Consider the following 21,790-nt stretch of genomic DNA (forward strand, 5'->3'; position numbering starts at 1 on the left):
GTACCCAGCTTAACATGGAAGCATTTATTATTGTCTCAGACAGGAAATGAGCTTAGGCCCTGGCGCAGTTCATTAGAGAGTTGTCCATCATCATCATCACCATTTATTTATATAGCGCCACTGTTTCTGCAGCGCTGTACAGAGAACTCACTCACATCAGTCCCTGCCCCATTGGAGCTTACAGTCTAAATTCCCTAACATACACACAGACATAAACAGACACACACACTAGGGTCAATTTATTAGCAGCCAATTAACCTACCAGTATGTTTTTGGAGTGTGGGAGGAAACTGGAGCACCCTGAGGAAACCCACGCAAACACAGGAAGAACATACAAACTCCACACAGATAAGGCCATGGTCGGGAATTGAACTCATGACCCCAGCGTTGTGAGGCAGAAGTGCTAACCACTACGCCACTGTGCTGCCCAACATCCTGCATAAAATCTTCTCTCTGCCTGATAGACCTCAGTAAGACCCCATCGTCTAATGGGGTTGATGTCCCCTTTGTGTCACACTGTTTTGCCCTCCAAGGGCACCTTGTCAATGACATAGATCATACTTGCTAACTCTACATAGAACTTGATGCCAAATACTACTTGAACTCACTTGTCAATCAGAGGCTGGAAACCTCTGGCTCTGTAACTACTGGTCCTAGTTCCACAGAAGCTGAAACACAAACAGGTTGCCTAACATTGATCCTCTTGTACCCATAAGTCAAAGAGCATAATGTGGCCTCCTAGCTCTACAGTCACATTTTTGGGTCCTCCAGAAGCGTAGAGTTGTGAGCAAAAGTCACCTTTGTCGGAGGTGTGTAGAGAAACCACCACCAAATTTGACATGTGCCATGACCATCCAGTCAGGTGTGTTTACATATTTCCCTGCATCTACGAGGCTTAAGAAGAAAGGGAGATGTCTAAAAGGAGACATCTGATATAAATTACAACTTAAGTTATAATAAAATATATAGAAAAAGAACTAAATATTTACAAACATCGCTCATCATTTTCCATTTCTAGTCTTTCCAAGAGGAAATGTCAGATCTGGCAGGAAGAGGAGTAAGGTTATGCAACCCAGATTCTTTGATGCGATGACAAGGGCAAGTCTATCCTATAAAGTACGCCTAACGCATATTATCTGAGATTGACTCGTTCTCCTAGCATGACAGCCAACAATACACTTCCAAGACAAATCTGTAGTGAAACAGCCAAAAACTGAAACCTAAACTTGAATTCATTCACACCGCATTGAGTCAAAGGAGGACACAACAGAGTGAAAAGTCAAACAAAGTCAGGGAAAGTATCATTTGTAAATCCAAGCGAAAGTCCCCTGACAAATTTACATTACAATACTAATGAACCAGTCTCCCAGTCACAGCAAGGCACTATGGGAAATTAAACATCCTATACAGCAGGGATGATTCTCAGGAGTAAATAAAGGCAGTTGTGTAATTAACCCGTCCAGAGTCACATTTCCACACACTACAAAGTGTAGAATCATCAATGTGTAACTAAGCAATGACCTGCGACAGTTCAGGATCCAGATTAATATGCAAATGATGTCGCGGGTTCAACTAAATTGCTCCCTAAATTCTGCCTATAAATAAAAACATTTCTTTTAAAGAAAATATTGTTTGTCCGAAAATTAAGAAATGTTCGTTTGGTATATTAAGCTTCGTTTTTGGAGAGGTAGATCAGGATATGGGGCCTGATTCACTAAGGAAAGTTAAGCAAAAAATTAAGTAAGTTTTCTTACTCAAGTTTTCTGGACAAAACCATGTTGCAATGCGAGGGGTGCAAATGAGTTTATTATTTTGCACATAAGGTAAATACTGTCGGTTTTTTCATGTAGCACACAAATACTTGATAGCTGATTTGTACACTGAAATTTAAAGTTGATCTAGGACATGCCCTATCCCAAATATAAATCTGCCAGCACATTTTAAATTTACCTCCCCCTCCAATGCAACATGATTTTGCCTTACTTACTTACTTTTGCTTAGCTTTCCTTAATGAATAAGACCTATGAAATCTCCACTCAATAGTTGTATTTACTACATAGGCAGATACTTAGGACAGTACTTTGATTTAGTAGTTTGATTTATTTATTGTTTGCTACTCAGTATTTACCAATCATCTATCACGGTGGCTCAGTGGTTAGCACTTTTGCCTCACAGCACTGGGGTCATGAGTTCAATTCCCGACCATGGCCTTATCTGTGGGGAGTTTGTATGTTCTCCCCATGTTTGCGTGGGTTTCCTCCGGGTGCTCCGGTTTCATCCCACACTCCAAAAACATACAGGTAGGTTAATTGGCTGCTATAAAAAATTAATCCTAGTTTGTCTCTCTGTGTGTGTGTATGTTAGGGAATTTAGACTGTAAGCTCCAATAGGGCAGGGACTGATTTGAGTGAGTTCTCTATACAGCGCTGCGGAATCAGTGGCGCTATATAAATAAATGATGATGATGATGATGATGATGATCTATAGAGTTGGATAGAGGGACAAGAGTATGTCACTAATTCAGGATGCATTCCCTCAATGTGCCAAGGGCACGTTAATTCTCAACATGACTGTGCCCACAGCTGAGACAAAGGACAAGGACTATGCCTACATTCCACACGGTTCCTGTAAAATAACTCTTCCCTGCATCCTGCATTGCCATGGGACACAAAAGGTTAAAGTGAAACACTATAAACCCAATAATGAGTGTAAAGATTAATCACTTGTCTCCATTGTCCCTTGGCCAAGCTCTCGGTCCCTGCAGTCTAGCTGTAGCTGGGCGTTGCTATGTTATTTCAATGTTATACAGCCTAATATCGGGATTTAGCTGAGGGGGATAAACGCAGTCTCCAGATAAAGCAAAATATTGTTCATTTAAACAATGGGAAAGGTATAAGTAGGTAAAAACTGTGCCAATTTAACCCATGCAGAGCAGGTCTATCAGATGCAAACCTGAGCACTGGGAGTTGAGCAGCCTTATTTCAACTTGACATCAGCAGCAAAAAATGTGAAGGTAAAAAAAAATAAGTATTGCAATCTATACAGCAATCCTCAATAAAACCATCTACACACATTAAATTACACGATGTCTCAAACACCATGTGTCATCAATCAGCAGTAAAAGTCAAAGTGTACATATTATATGGACTCGTGAGTATTAATGAGATGAGTATTAATATTATTATGAGAATTAGTGTGAAGTCATTTGTACATGTTTGGGTTCCTAGTAATATATGTAAGAGATTTAGGGGTATATTTACTAAACTGCGGGTTTCAGAAAATGCAGATGTTGCCTATAGCAACCAAATCAGATTCTAGTTATCATTTATTTAGTACATTCTAAAAAATGACAGCTAGAATCTGATTGGTTGCTATAGGCAACATCTCCACTTTTTCAAACCCACAGTTTAGTAAATCTAGCCCTTAGTTGCCAACTAAGTGCCTGATGCTGACTTAGGAGCAAAGTAAAAAAAAAAAGGGAGCAAATATGCACCTTGGTAAAACCATGTTGCATTGGAGGGGGAGGTAAATTTAAAATGAGGGGGCAGATTTATAGTTTGGATAGGGCATGTCCTAGATCAACATTAAATGTCAGTATAAATGAAGCCAGTATTTTAAGTATTATAAGTATTTGTGTGCTAAATTAAAAAGCAGGCAGTATTTTCCTTGCTGGCAAAAAAAAAATAATTGATTTGCACCCCTTGTAACATGATTTGTCCAGGAGCAAATTTACTCATTTTTATTTGCTTTGCTCCTAATTCATCATCAAGCCCTAAAAGCTCTTCACAGATGCAAATTAAACAACAGGAGCATCATTAAAAGTTTTCTAAACTATGCATTTTTTCTTCTATATGAAATTGCACTTTCTTCTGTGCTAGTTTGCACTTCCCACATTACAGAACCTCCGCAATAGTTTTCCTATAATGAATAATACTAAACTGTGTTATACTTGGAGTGCTACTGCATGGAAATTCACATAGATGCAGGACACACAATTATTTCTCGCTATTCTCTATGAATATCAACTTCTGCTAATTACATTATAATTGTGTATTGTTAAAGTACCACTAAGCCTAAGTTATAATAGTTATTCATTACATATTCACTTAGCTGCTACTTTCCATTAATGGAGGGTGGGGAACTGCAAGCTGAAACAGTTTTTCTCGCCTTTTTATGCTTTGTTGCATAGCATCTGCAAAGCTTTTATCTTTGCCAAAACAAAATGCCCGCTAAGATGGATATGCACTGGAGGACCAATCAAAAGCTACAAAGCTCCATAAGGAATGAGCAGCTCAGCGAAAAACAATAAGTAACTGGTATTGCAAATTCCATGTACGTTCTAAAAACACACTTTGGGGGAGATTCAATTGCCAGTGATGTAGCGGGCAGACATTGTCAGCAATTACGGTAGAAATCTCCACTCATTTTGCCTCGCACCTGGTTGTTTTGCTATTGCATCAATTTTAACATTATCTGCAGTTTTAAGATGCATTAACACTAGGTAAAAATACAGTGAAGTTTTATAGGAACACATTTAAGGACATGGAACACTATGCTGCAGAAAAACTTTAAGCTACATTAACGAATGGGCTTTGAACGCTCTGTTCAAAGTGAGGACAAAGGACAAGAATGTGTCCAAGCTTCAGTTACATTGTCTTTAAACTCCCATATTTATTAAACCTACAATATAAGGTGATTTAGTATGAAAAAGACCATCCAACCTGCATAAATAAATAAGATTTATTAGTACAGGAAATAGCAAGTCCAGGTCACTGGGTTCTATTCCTAAGCTTCCCGTAGGCTGGGTACACACTACTGAAAATTTCTCCCGATGCGATATCGTTATCGATTTTACCAATGACTGAAAGTCACAATCAGCATGTAGATTCATGTGTACACACTATACACGTTTTAACTGTGATCTTCATCTGTCATAACCATCGGCTGAAAAGATCCTGACTCTGTAAACTCTATGGAGATCTATGGACACTGCTGGTCGTTAGTGCAGAATTTGCCCGACATTGTTCTATCATTTATAGAGATTTTTAGTCTGATTATAAAATCAAATCCATCGTTACGTTGTGCTTTGGTACGAGAAAACATGATCGTGGGAGCGTACACACTAATGCAATATCAGACCTAAGTGTTGTTTATTGTGCGATTGGCCCGATAATCTGGTGAAAAATTTGTAATGTGTGCCCAGCCTCAGGGGTAGATTTACTAAACTCTGGATTTGACAAAGTGGAGATGTTGCCTGTAGCAACCAATCAGATTCTAGTTATCATTTGTTTGGTACATTCTACAAAATGACAGCTAGAATCTGATTGGTTGCTAGAGACAACATCTCCACTTTTTCAAACCCGAAGTTTAGTAACTACACCCCTTAGTGTCATTCAATGGGACACCAATGGTTCACTGTTTACAATTATACCTAACACAGAGAGTACAGCAGATCTGTGTGATATCTAAGTGCAATAAAAATACACAACTTTGCATGGTGCTATAAATGCATTGATAAAAGAGCACAGGAACAAAGCCAAAATAATAAAACAATGTATTTTAGTAAAAGTGGCAGGAGTATACAATAAATAAGTAACCCCTTTGAACACAATTTATTTCACAGAACACAACCATATGTCAAATATGTTCAACTCTGACAAGTTCCATCAATTTATATATTATTTGTGAATAGGGATAGTTACTTTCCTAAAAAAGCAAATGTTTTAATCACATGTGAATTTTACACCAACTGTTTGTCTTTCCCCATAATTCTTTGTAAACACTGAGCCAGTTTCTTGCTGTAGTCTTACACAGCTGAGTAAGTTTGTGATTTATAACATAAACAAAAAATAAAGATCATCAATTCTCTAATTATAAGAACCTTCCTGTATATCCAGCTTATGAAATGAATATTTGTTGCGCTCTATATTTTTTGTTTTGCTTTCTACACTGTCAGAGAACACACAGTCCTATTAGTATAATACACTTTTATACTAATTGCATTTTTTTCTCTACACTTTGGAATATAGACATGTGCTGATCCTATTACACTTACATATTATTATAAGAAGACCTTAATTATTTTGAAAAATAAATTAGCCCATATAAAACATACAACCCCATTGCACAAACTCAGTTGCCAACCACATTGCACAGATCCTAGTTGCCATTCCCATAATCAGACCTCTTTGCATTGACCCTATTAACTGCTACATTGATCAAACTCCACTGTATAGACCCGCTGAATGCCTAAAAAACCATTATATTAATCTTTTTCCAGTAACCAGCTAAATGCATGACTATCTTCACTCTGTGTTCTGTGAGGTAAGCATTTTAATGGAGCATAATTAATCTGTGGTTGCCATCAGCACTCATTAGAAATGCAATGTATAAGTTTTGCAAAAACTTGTTCTTTAAAGCTTCTATTAATATTGTGCACGGCACCGATGTGCTGTAACCCTTGGCAACCTATCAACACGGTGCAAGCTACAGTAGGACAAAAGTCTGATAGGCTACTATGGGTAACAGCACATTTGCACTATAGCATTAAAGCCTTTGGCTAGCCCCCTTTTATAGGTTCTGCAAATATTGCATTCCAAGGTGTAAACAACGTTGTACAAATATTTGTACATTGCAGTTGTATATTTGTATATGAAGTAGCACCAGTTAGGTTATTTACAGCAGGTCTGAACAGAAAGGACATCCGTATGGCATATTGAATGAAGGCAGTTGAATTATTGAAGCAGGGTATTGTACTCTGAGCTAATGTCATTATGGCAGGAGTCAGGTGCAGCTCACGACTCTCTCTCCCCACTGCCTGGATCATGGTTGGATTGTCTGCTATTCTTTGAGGATAAGAGAATTAACTAACAGGATTTGGATGGAGTTAAAACGTGACAAGTGAGGACTAGCAAGAAGTTCTGTGATCACTATAGATGGATGACACAGCCTGAAAGTCACTGACAGGGAAGAGATAAAGCCATGCAAGAATAAGCTGATGCAGAACTTCTTGGGAGACCAACTGTCTATCACATATAGCCTTAGGTAACGTGGCTGTTCAACTGTGGTGGAACTACAAGTCTCAGCATACCAGTCTAGAGCTGGGAAGAGAGTGCTGAGAAGAGAGTGCTGGGACGCAGCTTCACAACAGCTAAGCCACAGGTTGCCTATCCCGAGTGATGGACGGGCGAACCGGATAGAACGTTCAGCAAGTCCGCATGCGTTTACTGATACAATGTTACTGAGGCGCAGTCAGAGGGGTGCGAAGGACAGATAATGCGCGATCCTCAGCCCCCCTCCCTGTGTTACACAGTTATATCCTCCCCCCCAACCAATACTCACTGATCTGCCGGAATGTCTCCTCCAGGAGCTCCTACTGAACATGTCCAGTCTCCTCGGGGGTCCTGGGGGGGAAGCGCTCAGAGGGACTATTTGGGGGTCCTGGGTGTCAGTGTCCCCTGGTATCCAGCTCCTCTCTCGGCTCTTACACCCGCTTCACTCTCATCAATGAACAGGAGTTTGGGAGCGGGGTTTCCGCGTCTGGAGCTCCTCCCAGCCAGGGACATGAAGGGAGGGGGACAGACCTGAAGCTGCAGGACACCAGGAGGTCTGTGTTACCCCCCTCAGTACACCAGCAATGTCTGTCACCAGCCCTGCATAAGATAGGAGTCCTCACGCAACTACCTACTACAGGCTATGGAGGGGAGAGGTCTCTATACAATTACCTAGTATATAGAGGGGGCGAGGCTCTATACAATATATAACATGAACTGACTGTACCAGCGTTTATAAATGGGCAAAACGGACATTTGCCACCAGGGCAGAAAGCCCACCAATAAACCTCTTAGCAATGGAGCCTGGGTAGGACAGGAACTAAAATCTTACCTTCTAATTCAGCCCCCTGGTGTCCACCCTAAGCTATCCAATATATGTCATGGGGGCTTTATACATATACCCACTACATCAGTGGTTCCCAAACTTTTGCAGTTTGCGGCACCCTTAGAGTCTCCATAATTTTTTCACTGCACCCCTCCAAAATAATTACTGAGCAGTCCTGTTTTAGGAGTAGTTGGGTCAAAAAAACGCAATAAGTATTTAGGTCAGGACAGAAATACTTATTTAGTTGTAGGCTAAAATGCTCCCTCTGCATCCAGTCACTCTGCCCCCCCCCCTCCGCATCCAGTCACTCTGCCCCCTCTCACGCTGTCCCCCTCCTCTGCCCTCTGTCACGCTGTCCCCCTCCTCTGCCCTCTGTCACGCTATCCTCTCCTCTGGCCTCTGTCCCCCAGCTCTGGCTTCTGTCATGCTGTCCCCTTCCTCTGCCCTCTGTCACGCTGCCCCCTCCTCTGGCCCCCTCCTCTGCCCTCTGTTACACTGCCCCCACCTCTGGCCTCTGTCCCCCTCCTCTGTCCCCTCCTCTGCCCTCTGTCACGCTGTCCCCTCTCCTCTGCCCTCTGTCACGCTGTCCCCTATCCTCTGCCACGCTCCTTCTCACTCGCTCCCCTCTGCCGCAGCCAGCCAGAAAAAAACCAAAACATAAACTTACCAATCCACGCGGCGCCGGGACCCAGCATTCTCCCTCTCTCTCACACAGCTTGTCACTAAAGTGAACTGCCGCAGCGCGGATTGGTAAGTTTATGTTTTGTTTTTGTTTTTTTATTCTGGCTTTCCCGCGGCACCCCTGGGAGCCGCGGTGCACACTTTGGGCACCGCTGCACTACATAGTATTAGGTGCAGGAGGCTCTATACTAATAATCATCACTTTATGATATGAGGGGCTTTATACAGCAATCCACTATAATCTCCAACATGTCTACAGAACTTGGTTATATTGTCATTTATTTGCATTTTCAAATCTCATTTTAAAACAAAAACATCAAACTACTAAAGCCCAGACAATAGGAATGAATTGTAGTTAGCAAACAAAATTACAGGACTTGTACTGTGCATCTGGTCACTACTGAGAAACAGGGACACATATTTAAAAGTTGGGACTTTTCCTGGAAATTAGATACAGTTGGCAGCTACGCAGGTCATTAAAACTAGAGAAAAAAGCTTTAGTGTCATCTGTCACCAGAATTATTATTATTATTATTATTATTATTATTATTATTTTATTAAATTAGTTTATATACATCCAAAATATTAGGTAGCACTTTTAACTATTCACATTATTCTCATATCTGCCCCATGGAGCTTGCCATCTAAATTGTCTACCACACAATCACAGACATCGTTTGTAAATGATGGTCTCTGTTTATTGATGTTAAATATCATGCAGCATTTATATATCTAAAAAACAAAAAAACAATCTCACTCAAAAACCTGCTGTAAGGACTTTTTTTTATTTTACAGAGAAGCTTTTTGATTGGTTGAGGGTAGAGAATATCCTGCCAAAAATGGAAGGGCATGCTTGTAATTGTAGTTCTACAGGAGCTGTTTTTTTTTTTAACTTTCATTTGCAGAACAGAGAGGGAGGGTGGGAATGAGATGAGGTAAACAGTGTAAAGGGGGAAAGTTTGGTCGAGGGCTTTGTAGGTGCAGTGGCGGATCCAGGGGGGGGGGCGATCTGGGCAATCGCCCCCCCCCCCCCCCTCTTTAGCAGCGGCATGCTCCCTGCAGCTGCACACTATCTGCAGGTCAGTGTCGCTGTCTGCATAAACAGAGAACCCTGCCCGACCACTCTGATTGTTTTTTAATTACAGTCAGAGGTGCCTGGCAAAATACTAACTCCCCCTAAAATACAATCAAGATCCTCCCCTGTGTAGGTGATTGTGAGAAGATTTAAATTGGATTCTATAGATGATGGGGAAACAGTGTAGGATATGGCAGATGGGGAAGTGGAAGAGAAGCATCAGGAGAAGAAATTTAGTTTCGCCGCAGCATTGAGGATGGATCGAAGAAGGCAAAATTGTCAGAGAGGGAAGACGGACAGGAGGAGGTTAGGAAAGTTGAGATGAGAGATAAAGATAGATTGAATGAGGGAGTTTTGTTGTGTCTAGTGTGAGAAAGAGACAGGTCCGAGTGATGAACAGAGGAGAGCGTAGTGGTGACAACGGGGCGAGAGATGTGGGGGCAGAGATTCTGGAAGTAGGGAGCGTAATGAGATCAGTTTTTAAGCTTTTTAAGCTTTAGGTAGCATTGGGACATCTATGAGGACATGGCACAAAGGTAGTTGGACATACAATATAGGAAATTAGGGCAGAGATCAGGGCAGAAGAAATAGATTTGGACGTCATCAGTGTATAGGTGATACTGGAGTCCAAAGAAGCTGAATGGTTCACCAAAGGGAAGAGTTTTATATTGAGAAGAGCAGAGGGCCAAGGACAGAGCCTTGAGGAACCTCAACAAGAGATGGGAAGGATAAGGCAGAGATAGACAAGGAGCAGTTGGACAGGTAAGAAGTGAACCAGGAGAGAACAGTATCACGAAAGCCAATGAAGTAAAGAATGTGCAGGAGAGGAGGGTGGTCAGCAGTGTTGAAAGCAACAAAGAGGTTGTGACAGGATGGACCGCTTATGCCACCCTGTCTGTTGTGTTGCTGGGGACCGGTTGGGCTTGCCTTGCCACCGTCCCCTTTCTTTATCACAAGTGCACCCTCTAACCGCAGTAGGACAGGCTTAAGCTGCCAACTGTCACTGCTAGTGTACCCCCTCACTGGGCACCTGGGCTGGTTCCCCTGACCTCTTCCTGGTCAGGGGTTGGCTGTGGATGGTTTCTCCCCTGGCCTATCACACTGGCCAGAGCTGCTGGGTAGTGGGCAGAGTGGTGGTACTAGACGCTGGGTCCAAACCTCAGAACAGCTGGGCAACGGATTAGAGTTGGGTCTAATCTGCAGGTCACAGGAATTACAGCAGGGAAGTAGTCGTCAAAGCAGGATCTTGAAGCAAAATGATGTTTATTAGCTCAAGTGTCCTAATAAGGACAGTTCACACTGGTTTAAGGTACAGTGCTCAGAAGGTCAGATGAAACAATAATACATTTCAGCGCAAAACAGGTCTCTTTTTATAGTTTTTGAGACCAGCTTGGCAGGAGGTAATCCGTCCTCCTGCCCCTTTAATCAATCTGGACTGATTCATGCAGCCTGCACGTGAATCAGCCCAGAGGGGTTAACACCTTTTTTACATTGAGGCTAGTGGCAGAGGGGGGTGTACTTCCCCCTATCCATGAGCTACCATGGAGAGGGGGATCAGTCCACTCTCCTCCCTGGTGCCTGGCTGTCTGGGGCGAGAGATTTATCTTTTAAATCTCTCACCTAAACTACTTCCAAGGACCCTATACCAAGGTCTGGCTCTCACCCCTGGCTGAAAGTAGCACCAGGGGCGAGCAGCCAGACTCGGGGCAGCAGTCCCTGCCCTGTCGCTAGTTGAAGCTGTTTGAGCTCCATCAAGTGACTTAGCTTCCTGGGGCCCCCAGGTAGCGCTGCAGCTCCTGGATCTATTTGATCCCAGAAGGCTGGGGTGGAAGTCCCTCCGGCAGCCACTGACGCTGTCTGCCGGGGGGTGAAGGATCCAGGGCTGCCCCTGGACCAAGGTAAGTGCATGTTTTATTACTTATATACATTACACACATTTTACACACTTAACCATTGTACATTTAAAATACACATATTTACACAGTGTTACACTCCCGGTGCCAAAGTCAATTCCAAGATGGCCGATGGTACACGTGCGCCGTTGCCATGGCTGCCAGGGCACGCTGGTACTTTGGGTACCACAAGATTAGCTCCTAAGAGCTCTGCTGCAAAATGAGCTGTTAGCGGCAGTGGTCATATTTATAACATGGGGATTTCCCAAGGCTTGAATTTAGGGCTTGAGTTGAAGCTATGGGAAATCACTATGTCATAAATATGAGTACTGACGCTAACAGCTCATTTTATGGCGGAGATCTTAGCAGCTAGTCTTGCACCACCAACAGCTCTACTCACTTTTTGGCCTAAGTATACACATTTGTACACCTGACATATATCTGACGTAGAAATACTGCTGTGTTTTGAGTTGGACATATCTTGATAGGCCAGAGAATAAGATTGGATGGCGTAGTTGCATTTAGTATACTGTACAAAGTAAAGACTGCACTGTGCAGATTTTTTTATATTAAAAACCAGGGACATTTACAAAGACAAACCTTTAAAACCCGGGCCTGGAAATAAGGAATAATTGGCAGCTATGACATTGGTATTGTTTTATATCCACAGCACTTTAACACACTGTAATATTTGCTTACGCTGCCCTGTAAAGACTTATTTACACTGAATATTTCCTCATCCAGCTAGTTTAGGCTGCTAATGGTACTTTATAGAGATGCAGAAACTGGTCATGTGTCAGATAAATTAATCAGTACAAAAATGAAATTTCAACAGAATATGTAGAATTTTTGACCGTTTAAAAAAATTGAGTTAAATTTGAGAAAGTCAGAGAGATTCCACCATGTTTGAGCCTAAACTGATACATTTTAACGTATTTTAATGGCGAACTTCAAACAGAGTAGTGTTCACAGTTCAAATAAAAATAATTTCAGAAGATCATAGAAACATAGAATTTGACGGCAGATAAGAACCACTTGGCCCATCTAGTCTGCCCAATTTTTAACCTATGGTAACCTCAAACCTTATTTGATTCTTTATTCTGTGTAAGGATATCCTTATGTCTATCCCAAACATGTTTAAATTGCTTTACTTTATTATCCTCTACCACCTATGATGGGACGCTATTCCACTTATCCACTACCTTTTCTGTGAAGTAGTTTTTCCTCAAATTTGAGGATAAATGATCCTGTCACACAACAATGTTGGTCAGGGGGGGTAGTTGTCTTGTGTGAAATTGTGGTAATAGGGTAATCTAGTGAGGTTAAGAGGGTGGTTGAGGAATATTATAAGCTTGTCTGAAGAGTTGGGTTTTCAGAGAACGCTTGAACGTTTGTAGACCAGAGGAGAGTCTTATTGTGCGAGGGAGTGATGTCCCTCTGACTGGACCAGACATGGTTTATAGTGTCCTGAGAGTGTTAATCCACTTCAGGATTGACACGTTGCCATGATAACTGAAACCCAGTAGATGTTCTACTCTTTTGTTATGAAAGAAGGCAATATAAACTATCTAAGATTCCTGTGCAACCGTGACAACAACATACACGGTGCCATCATTGAATTCTGGATGACTGTACATGTATTTGGTAACAGTGAATCACCCACAGTGACTACCTAAGGACCTGGTAGAGCTTCCCATGAAGGGGAAAAAGAATTTGGTTCTAATGACAAATAATTAATTGACACTATGTGGAGGAAATCGATCTACTTGAAAAGTCCAAGAGACGTTAGTTATTGCTAATCTGAGGTTTTGCAGAAAGTTTCAAACAGTGTCATGGTTTGAAGGTGTTCGAGTCAGAAAATAATACTTAGCATCTGAAGAACTTAGATCAAGGTGTAGACACTCCACTTACTCAATGCAGCCTAGGGATAAGTTGACACCTATAGACAGGCAAATATTATTTTCCAGTTGTCAGTTGAAGAGAAACAATATACAAAATGTGGCACTTCTCCTTGTTTCTCCAGCCAATATACAAGGGATGTCCTCATCTGTAGATTTACAAGACTGAGATAAAACTCTGCCGTTAGGAAGTTAATCATAACAGGAGATGTGAAAATTGTCTCTAAGTGCTCTAGAAGAACTCCAGTTCCCCATTGTTACGCTCCTATCTTCCTCATTACAGCCAAACACAGAGATTTAGTATAACTTGTAGGTTACAGATGCTGAAGGACTTGCCATGTAGGTTACATTCAGAGTAAGGCCAGCTAGCGCTGCAACCTCATCAACTTGAACCGCGTTGATTTTAATGCTTTTCAAAATTGATGACATTTATACGAGTTATAGCACAACAAACACATTGCGCGTCGTAGCCAACATAAACCTATTTTTCATATTTTTTTAAAGTATTTTTTTCCCCAGATAATAAAGAAGTATAATTTCTAAACTTAGGGGATGGGGGAATGCACTGAAAATTCTGGCACATACTGTTGATAGACCTGGGGCTGGTCCTGAATACTGTATATAGCGCATACAGGACTGAATATGTTTGCTCAAGTTAGGATACAAGTTTTATGTTTTGTTCTCAGGTTAACAATTTAATTTACTGTACAGATGTATTTTGTATGGACAGAACACCATGCGTAGACATTTTAAATGATTGAATAAACTATTGTGTACAATAAACCACTGTGATGCATCACAAATTGCCTTTTCTGTTTTCTCTTTATTTTACGTGACATTTCGGGTGTTACTAGGCTTCCTCCTTATTTTTGGGCAGTAGATTGGAGCCTTGAGCTGCAGGGAGGATTAGTTCATTCCCATTCAAACTCAGTGACACAAGTGTGGCTATGAGAAGATACAAAGTGAGATTGGGGTGAAGGAGGTGCAGTATATTCCAATGAACTTTGGGAGATGCTACCAATGCTTATTACAAAGGGATAGATTTACTGAACCTTCTAACATGGAAAAGTAGAGTTGCTGCCTATAGCAACCAATCAGATTCCAGCATTTATCCAGTACATTCCTTTTTAGAAGGTTCAGTAATTCTACCTCTTGCTGTGTGTTCTATTGAACACAAGTAGTCAATAGGGATTATTTAATACTTATGAGTGTTTCAGAGGTTAATCAGGCACAAAGATGTATGTGAAGTAAAGAGGGCAATATTACTTCAGCACTACCATGGTCATTTTGTCAGGGACACTGCCAAATTCTAAAATCTCATTTATATGTTCTGTATGGATTCATTTTTGTAGAACACTGCTGTATTAAAGTGATTGGCGAGAGGTGCAGGTGTTATTTTACCTTCCCATGAAAGTATACACTGATCAGCCACAACATTAAAACCACTGACCAGTGAAGTGAATAACACTGATTATCTTGTTACGCTGGCACCTGTCAAGGAGTGGGATATATTAGGCAGCAAGTGAACAGTCTGTTCTTGAAGTTGATGTGTTGGAAGCAGGAAAAATGGGCGAAAGGATCTGAGTGACTTTCACACGGGCCAAATTGTGATGACAACAACAATTATTTACATCAAATGGAAGGCCGGGTGCATATGCGTCGTTTACCCGGGGAAGAGATGGCAGGACCTTGGGTCCTGGCATTAATGTGGATGTTACTTTGACATGTACCACCTACCTAAGCATTGTAGCAGACCAACTACACCCCTTCATGGTAACGGTCTTCCCCAATGGCAGTGGCCTCTTTCAGCAAGATAATGCGCCCTGCCACACAGCAAAAATTGCTCAGGAATGGTTTGAGGAACACGATAAAGAGTTCAAGGTGTTGAGTTGGCCTCCAATTACCCCAGATCTCAATCCCATCAAGCATCTTTTGTGCTGGAAAAACAAGTCCGACCCATGGAGGCCCCACCTCGCAACTTACAGGGCTTTAAGGATCTGCTGCTATTGTCTTGGTGCCAGATACCGCAGCACGGCGTCTCAGTGGTTAGCACTTCTGCCTCACAGCACTGGGATCATGAGTTCAATTCCCGACTATGGCCTTATCTGTGTGGAGTTTGTATGTTCTCCCCGTGTTTGTGTGGGTTTCCTCCCACACTCCCAAAACATACTAGTTGGTTAATTGGCTGCTATCAAATTGACCCTAGTGTCTCTCTATGTCTGTCTGTGTGTGTTAGGAAATTTAGACTGTAAGCTCCAATGGGGCAAGGATTGATGTGAATGGGTTCTCTACAGCGCTGCAGTATTAGTGGCGCTATATAAATAAATGGAGATGACACCTTCAGAGGTCTTGTGGAATCCATGCCTCGACGAGTCAGAGCTGTTTTGGCAGCACAAGAGGGACCTACACAATATCAGGCAGGTGTTTATAATGTCATAGCTGATCGGTGTACATATTGTGAGCTCCAGCTTTGGGTAGTGATTATGCCCCAGATTTAGTACATTCTTATCAAACTGTGTTTCCATAACAGCAACAGCCGTGAAATGTACAAATCAGCATTTTTGTTTTTGTACCTGCTATTCAATGACATTTTTTTCCTATTAATAATAACTCTACAGGCTTTTCCGTGTTGCACTCGAGCAGTGGTACAAATAGAAAATAACCCATTCTGGAGGAACATGGTGACACGGTACACAGAAATAGAAGAGGTACATTGATTTACGCTGTGATGAAAATCACTTGACATTAATCCTGGGAACCGAGGAGAAGCGGCCAAACAGATTGTTAGTAGGAGAACGCTCTCAGGGAAAATAGAACTGAAATACTAAATACATCTCTGAGTTTTAATGATGACATCTGTGACGGTTCTGTCCTTCTGAAGGAAAATATAACTATTGGAAAGATTTAGCTCTTCGTAAAAAAAATAATAGAATAAAAGCACATATTAAAGGGAAGATGTATATATTTTATATTCAAATTTGGGAAATGGTAAACAGTCAATTAAATCAGATTATGGGGTATGTTGGGGTATATTTCTTTAAAAAGGAAAAGTGGAGGTGTTGACTCAAAGCATGTGCGTTGGAACAATAAAATATGGTAGTTGGAGCGTACACACTATCATCATCATCATAATTTATTTATATAGCGCCACTAATTCCCCAGCGCTGTACAAAGAACTCATTCACATCAGTCCCTGCCCCATTGGAGCTTACAGTCTAAATTCCCTAATATAGACACACACAGACTAGGGTCAATTTTGATAGCAGTCAATTAACCTACCAGTATGTTTTTGGAGTGTGGGAGGAAACTGGAGCACCCGGAGGAAACCCACGCAAACACGGGGAGAACATACAAACTCCACACAGATAAGGCCATGGTCAGGAATTGAACTCATGCTCCCAGTGCTGTGAGGCAGAAGTGCTAACCACTAGGTCACTGTGCTGCCCTAGTGCTATATCGGACCTAACGGTTGTTTATCGTGTGATTGGCACAATAATCGGGTGAAAATCCTGTAGTGTGTAACCAGCCTCAGGTCAAGAAATCAATGCAAAACATTGGAAACATAAATGGAAAATATTTGCAAAGGATATACTTCCTTGGATGATGCTGGACCTGTAGCTAATGTGCCTCATATGTTATACAAGTTAACCCGTGCATGATACTCATGCATTCTAGTCAAATCAAGCTACTTAAGGTCTTAAAAAGGTTCTTGTCATGCATTTGAGGCTAGGCCAGGCCTCCTCAGGGGAAGAGCGTTACTTCCCGACGCAAGCGCCCTTTTTTAACATGGTTTTGTCCACATGTCACCACCTCATAATTTTTCTCCATCACCTCATCCTTCATCTTTATCGCCACATCTATCCAGATGTCTATTCAGACACAGGGATCTCTCTTAGCGGTCCTGAGTATCACACTCCTCTCGCTCTGTCACCCTCGGCAACTACCAACCACTCCCAACTGTCACCCCCGGCAACCACCAACCACTCCCAACTGTCACTTCTCCTTCAAGAAATATATATATATATTTTTAAAATCTTTATAAACACTTTTAACAATTAACAAATTAAATGAACAAATTAAAAACATCTTAGTATACCAAATTTCCGCCCTTTCTGAGTTTTTTTTCCACACACACACACACACTAAGAATTTAGTAGGTCAGTGTTTAACTCCGCCCAGCAGGTGGCGCTGCAGCTTGTTTGTTTTTTTTTCACACACACACACAGACTAACACACGCCACTAGGCTTTTATATTATAGATAGAACTCCTGCTAATCTACACAAAATTAATCCTCATATGCCTCTAGTTCGCTGAAGGGACTGTAATGCCCAAGGCAATTTTATACACCTTTGCTGGCAATGCAATAAGGTTATATCTTCCTATCAGACAATTGAAAACGTTCTGTGTGCAACCCAGCACAAACAAATACAATTGCATTCATTCCAAGCCCCATTGGGTGTATTTAATTAATTATAGGCTTCCAGATACAGAAAATAAATTAATGAGATTTGTCACGCTTACTGCACAGAGGTGAATAAAAAGCAAATCTACAAATATTAAAGTAATTAAAGAAATAGTAAACTAAATAAAGGCAAAATAGCTAAATATCTAGGTACTGAAACGGAGAATTAGGAAATTGGAATCCATGACAAAACAGTAGATATTATTAAAGATGAGTGTGGTTTTTAAATTTAGTTTACTTCGTTTATTTAAATCATAATGAGATATGATATTCAGAAACTTCACATCTCCTGTAGTATAGTGTAGATTGGCATTATTAAAAATCATGTTCATATGCAACACCCAATCTTTGGGCCGTGCTGTTGGGTACGGCGATGGGGTCTGCAACTCTTTTGGTTGGTTCCTTGCCCCTGGGATCTTTACAGAGATAAAACTAAATGCATGTTTGTATAATGCAGTTTTTATGCACTGTAATCCCAGTGACATCATCATGTGATGTCACTGGGGATTTCCTTCAGGTAAGTAGACCTGGGTCCTGGTGTTACGAGCCATGGCGGTATGCCACATCCTGGCGTGAGGTAGCAGCCGAGCACGTGCATTAATTACAATGCACTATTATCTTTGTGGCATAGAGTAGGAGGATATAGGGACATCCTCCAACTCCAGGGGGAGCTCTCACATGATTCTATCTGTCATTTATACATGTTCCTGGTTGTGATATGACCTATGCTAGTTCCCAGTAAGTAATTAATTAGCAGCCTCCTGAGGCTGATTGTCAGCCCTGTCCTCCTCCTTTCTGATTTGTCCATCATAGTATTTAAGGCAGTGAGGACTGGGCCTCACTGCTGGTTATAGTTCCTGCTTTGTGCATACTTACCTGCTCCTTGCTCTGTTCCTCTTCTCTGCCTTTGGATTGATCTTGCCGTGTATGACCTTGTACCGTGTACTGGACTCTGCTATATTGCCTGTGACCCAGACCTCTGCCTGTTACCTGGATTCGTTGTTTGACACCAGCCCTGACCTTTTGCCTGGACTACACCACCGTTGTCCGCTGTACCCCTTGACCTCAGCCTGTTTGGACTTGGCTATTCTTCCACCTGGCCCTCCCCTGCGCTGCGGTAGGGTTATAAACTTGTAGTACTTTGAGTTTAAGACCTGGGAGCATCCGAGTACCTGTGAGAACGTTCAGCTCTACGGGAAAGGCGGCTGCTATAGGCGAAGACCTCTGTGACCTGTTCTACAAGTTTATGACACTTGCCGTCAGCCCTAACACCTGGCTTGGATTGGCTAAATCATATATAACATGCTAGGCATTGCTGTAAGACCCATGCTGGTAACTGCTATTGTAGTTTGCATTGATGTATTAGTAATAAGCATATTGGAGTCTTCAATGACTCCTAAAGGTTTCCCCAGGTAAAGGAAATAAAACTTGTAGAAGAAAGTGAAAAGTAAAAAAATAAATAAGATATAATACATAGTTTCTGTGCCTGTAACTTGCTAAGACCATTGATTAAAAGAACACATATATACAATGTCCCTTTGCTTAGGAGAACTAGAGGAATGCATCTCAGGGTCATTTTCTGAAATGACGCTGTATGCAACAGTAACCATGGCAACAATTATGGAAAAAAGCGTTTTGTGATATTTGTCTGGTTATCCTTAGCTAATGGCTGTAGAATAAAAATATTTTAATAGAAGCACTTATGTCCTAACAAATAAAATTTGCTTTGGTAGAAAGTTAAATTAAATGTAAATTCCCAGAGAAACTGATGCAGCACAAAGTCATGAATATGGTCCAGGTCGTAGAAGGATACACCGTTCTCCAGTCTTGAAGGGGTTAAGTTGCGATGTAGGTAGCATTGATTATCTATTTACTTATTAACATGGAATAGTGGGCAGTGTGGTGGCTTAGTGGTTAGCACCTCTGCCTCACTGCACTGGGGTCATGAGTTCAATTCCCAAACTTACACTTATAGAGTTTGTATGTTCTCCCCAGGGCCTTAGGCTAGGTACACACTGAAGCGTTTTCATCCAATAATTGGGCAAATCAGCCGACAATCGGGGTGGTGTGTATAGCGACACAATGGTCAAAAGTTGTTTCAAAGTGTTGATTGCTGGCTCATTTGGTTGGTCATACTGTTTAATATTTTCCGACCAACCACCAACCAGTCATGTAGTGTGTATAATACACTCATGCTCACGATCTCCATAGAGGTTACAGAGTCGTACTCTTTTCAGCCGATGCTAGCAATGAATGTCCCGGTGAATAAATGTAGAGAGTGCTGAAGAAGGAATAATTCATTTGTTCGTTCTGAGACAGAATGTTTTGTTTTAGAGTCACAAAAGGTAATGAAATTCGTTAGGACATGTGGATAGCTATAACAAGACGGTTTTAATCGGTGTGACAATGTGACATGAATAAATGAATGAATATTGTGCTGTCATTCTCTGAAGACTAGAGGACCAGATGAAGAGCACAGATCAGAAGGTAAATCGTGTCAGTGTGTATGGATGAATCGCCAGACTGATCGGACCTTCAGTCGTAGGTACAATTGTTTGAGATAACACGTCGGTCGGATAATTCTTCAGGTTGCAAATATCCTTAGCTGTGTGGTAGGTTGATTGGCTGCTGACAAAATTAACAGTAGTGTGTGTGTATTAGGGACTTTAGAATGACAGCGCATGATGATGATGATAAATAGTATGTTTTTAACATGGTTATTTATCATTGTATCTCAAATTATTATTGATCATTGTGTCTCTTGTTTTTAACTTCTTGTTATTAGATTTACTAAGTTAGTTAATTCGTAATATAAAGGAATTAAATCCAACCAACAGCAAGGGAAGTTTCTCTATTATCCTTAAATACAAAAAAACAACATAAGGAATAAAGTATACAGCCATATCATCATCATCATAATTTATTTATATAGCGCCACTAATTCCGCAGCGCTGTACAGAGAAGTCATTCACATCAGTCCCTGCCCCATTGGAGCTTACAGTCTAAATTCCCTAATATAGACACACACACAGACAGAGAGGGAGACAGACAGACAGAGGTAATATACTTAAGTGTAATCATTATTTAATAGTAATTAGTTTTTGTATTAAAACTGTTAATTAAAAAAAAAACAACTTAAAATTAAGATTAAAGTCTGAAACATTTTCAAAAGCTAAAAATGTGTCAACATATTAAATCTAGGACACCCCCTTTAGTTATTCCTCTTCAACAATTATACCATTGATCTCAGTCTGTAGCTCTTTTGGAAATATAGAGAATCAATTATTTGGAGATTCAGACTGAGCTATTCTGCCTGAATGTTTTATTTTCTATACAATATTTTCACTGTTATTTTTATAAAGGGGGGACATTGTACTCCGTCATTTCCACTATAGGTAGATAATTCATAGGGCACTATAAAATGATATAATCGTATTTCTCTCGTACATTTATCTCCCCTGCAGTTACGGAGGAGGCTGGAGATGACTTTGTCCCCTTGGTTGGAGATATCCAGAGAGTCCATCTGCTGGGAGATAAATGATTGCACCGTCCTTGAGAAGAAGGATGTGGATGACCTACTGAGCACAGCTCAGTACATTCAATTTGTTCCCGGAATGACTTGGTAACAGACAGATCTACACCTTCTCACTTTAGGAAGATTGACCTCTTGTTCCTTTGAAGGAGACTTTCTATATATTACTTTCTGTTGATGTTACAGCTGAAATCTCATGTCGGAAAAAGATTCTTTGCTGTAAGACAGAGTTTCTGAACTGGTTTCAAGCAAATATACTCTAGTGTGTGTGTTTGTGTGTGTATAAGAGTGTGTGTGTGTGTGTGGTAGGGAATTTAGATTGTAAGCTCCAATGGGGACTGATGTGTGTGGCTATACATCCTGCATAATAT

At 41.1% G+C, this 21,790-nt stretch overlaps 1 protein-coding gene and 1 long non-coding RNA gene across 3 annotated transcripts in view; one reads left to right on the forward strand and one right to left on the reverse strand.

The window, feature by feature from the left end:
* The window catches only part of PRICKLE2 (prickle planar cell polarity protein 2), a 938,433-nt gene extending 930,920 nt beyond the window's left edge, over positions 1-7,513 (reverse strand). For both annotated transcript variants that reach the window (XR_012678591.1, XM_075183368.1), the window contains exon 1: positions 7,342-7,513. Coding sequence is in view for 1 of the 2 variants with exons in the window: in XM_075183368.1 (XP_075039469.1) it covers positions 7,342-7,383 (42 nt within the window). In the remaining variant the exon portion in view is untranslated. The remainder of the gene's footprint in view (positions 1-7,341) is intronic.
* A 3,945-nt stretch (positions 7,514-11,458) lies between these two features.
* Positions 11,459-21,546, forward strand: LOC142100184 (uncharacterized). The gene is made up of 3 exons (XR_012678755.1): positions 11,459-11,532; positions 16,043-16,132; positions 21,352-21,546. It is a non-coding gene; the product is annotated as an uncharacterized LOC142100184 (long non-coding RNA).
* The last annotated feature ends 244 nt before the right edge of the window (positions 21,547-21,790 follow it).

Source organism: Mixophyes fleayi, chromosome 8 (genome assembly GCF_038048845.1).
Source record: "Mixophyes fleayi isolate aMixFle1 chromosome 8, aMixFle1.hap1, whole genome shotgun sequence".
NCBI lineage: Eukaryota > Metazoa > Chordata > Amphibia > Anura > Limnodynastidae > Mixophyes > Mixophyes fleayi.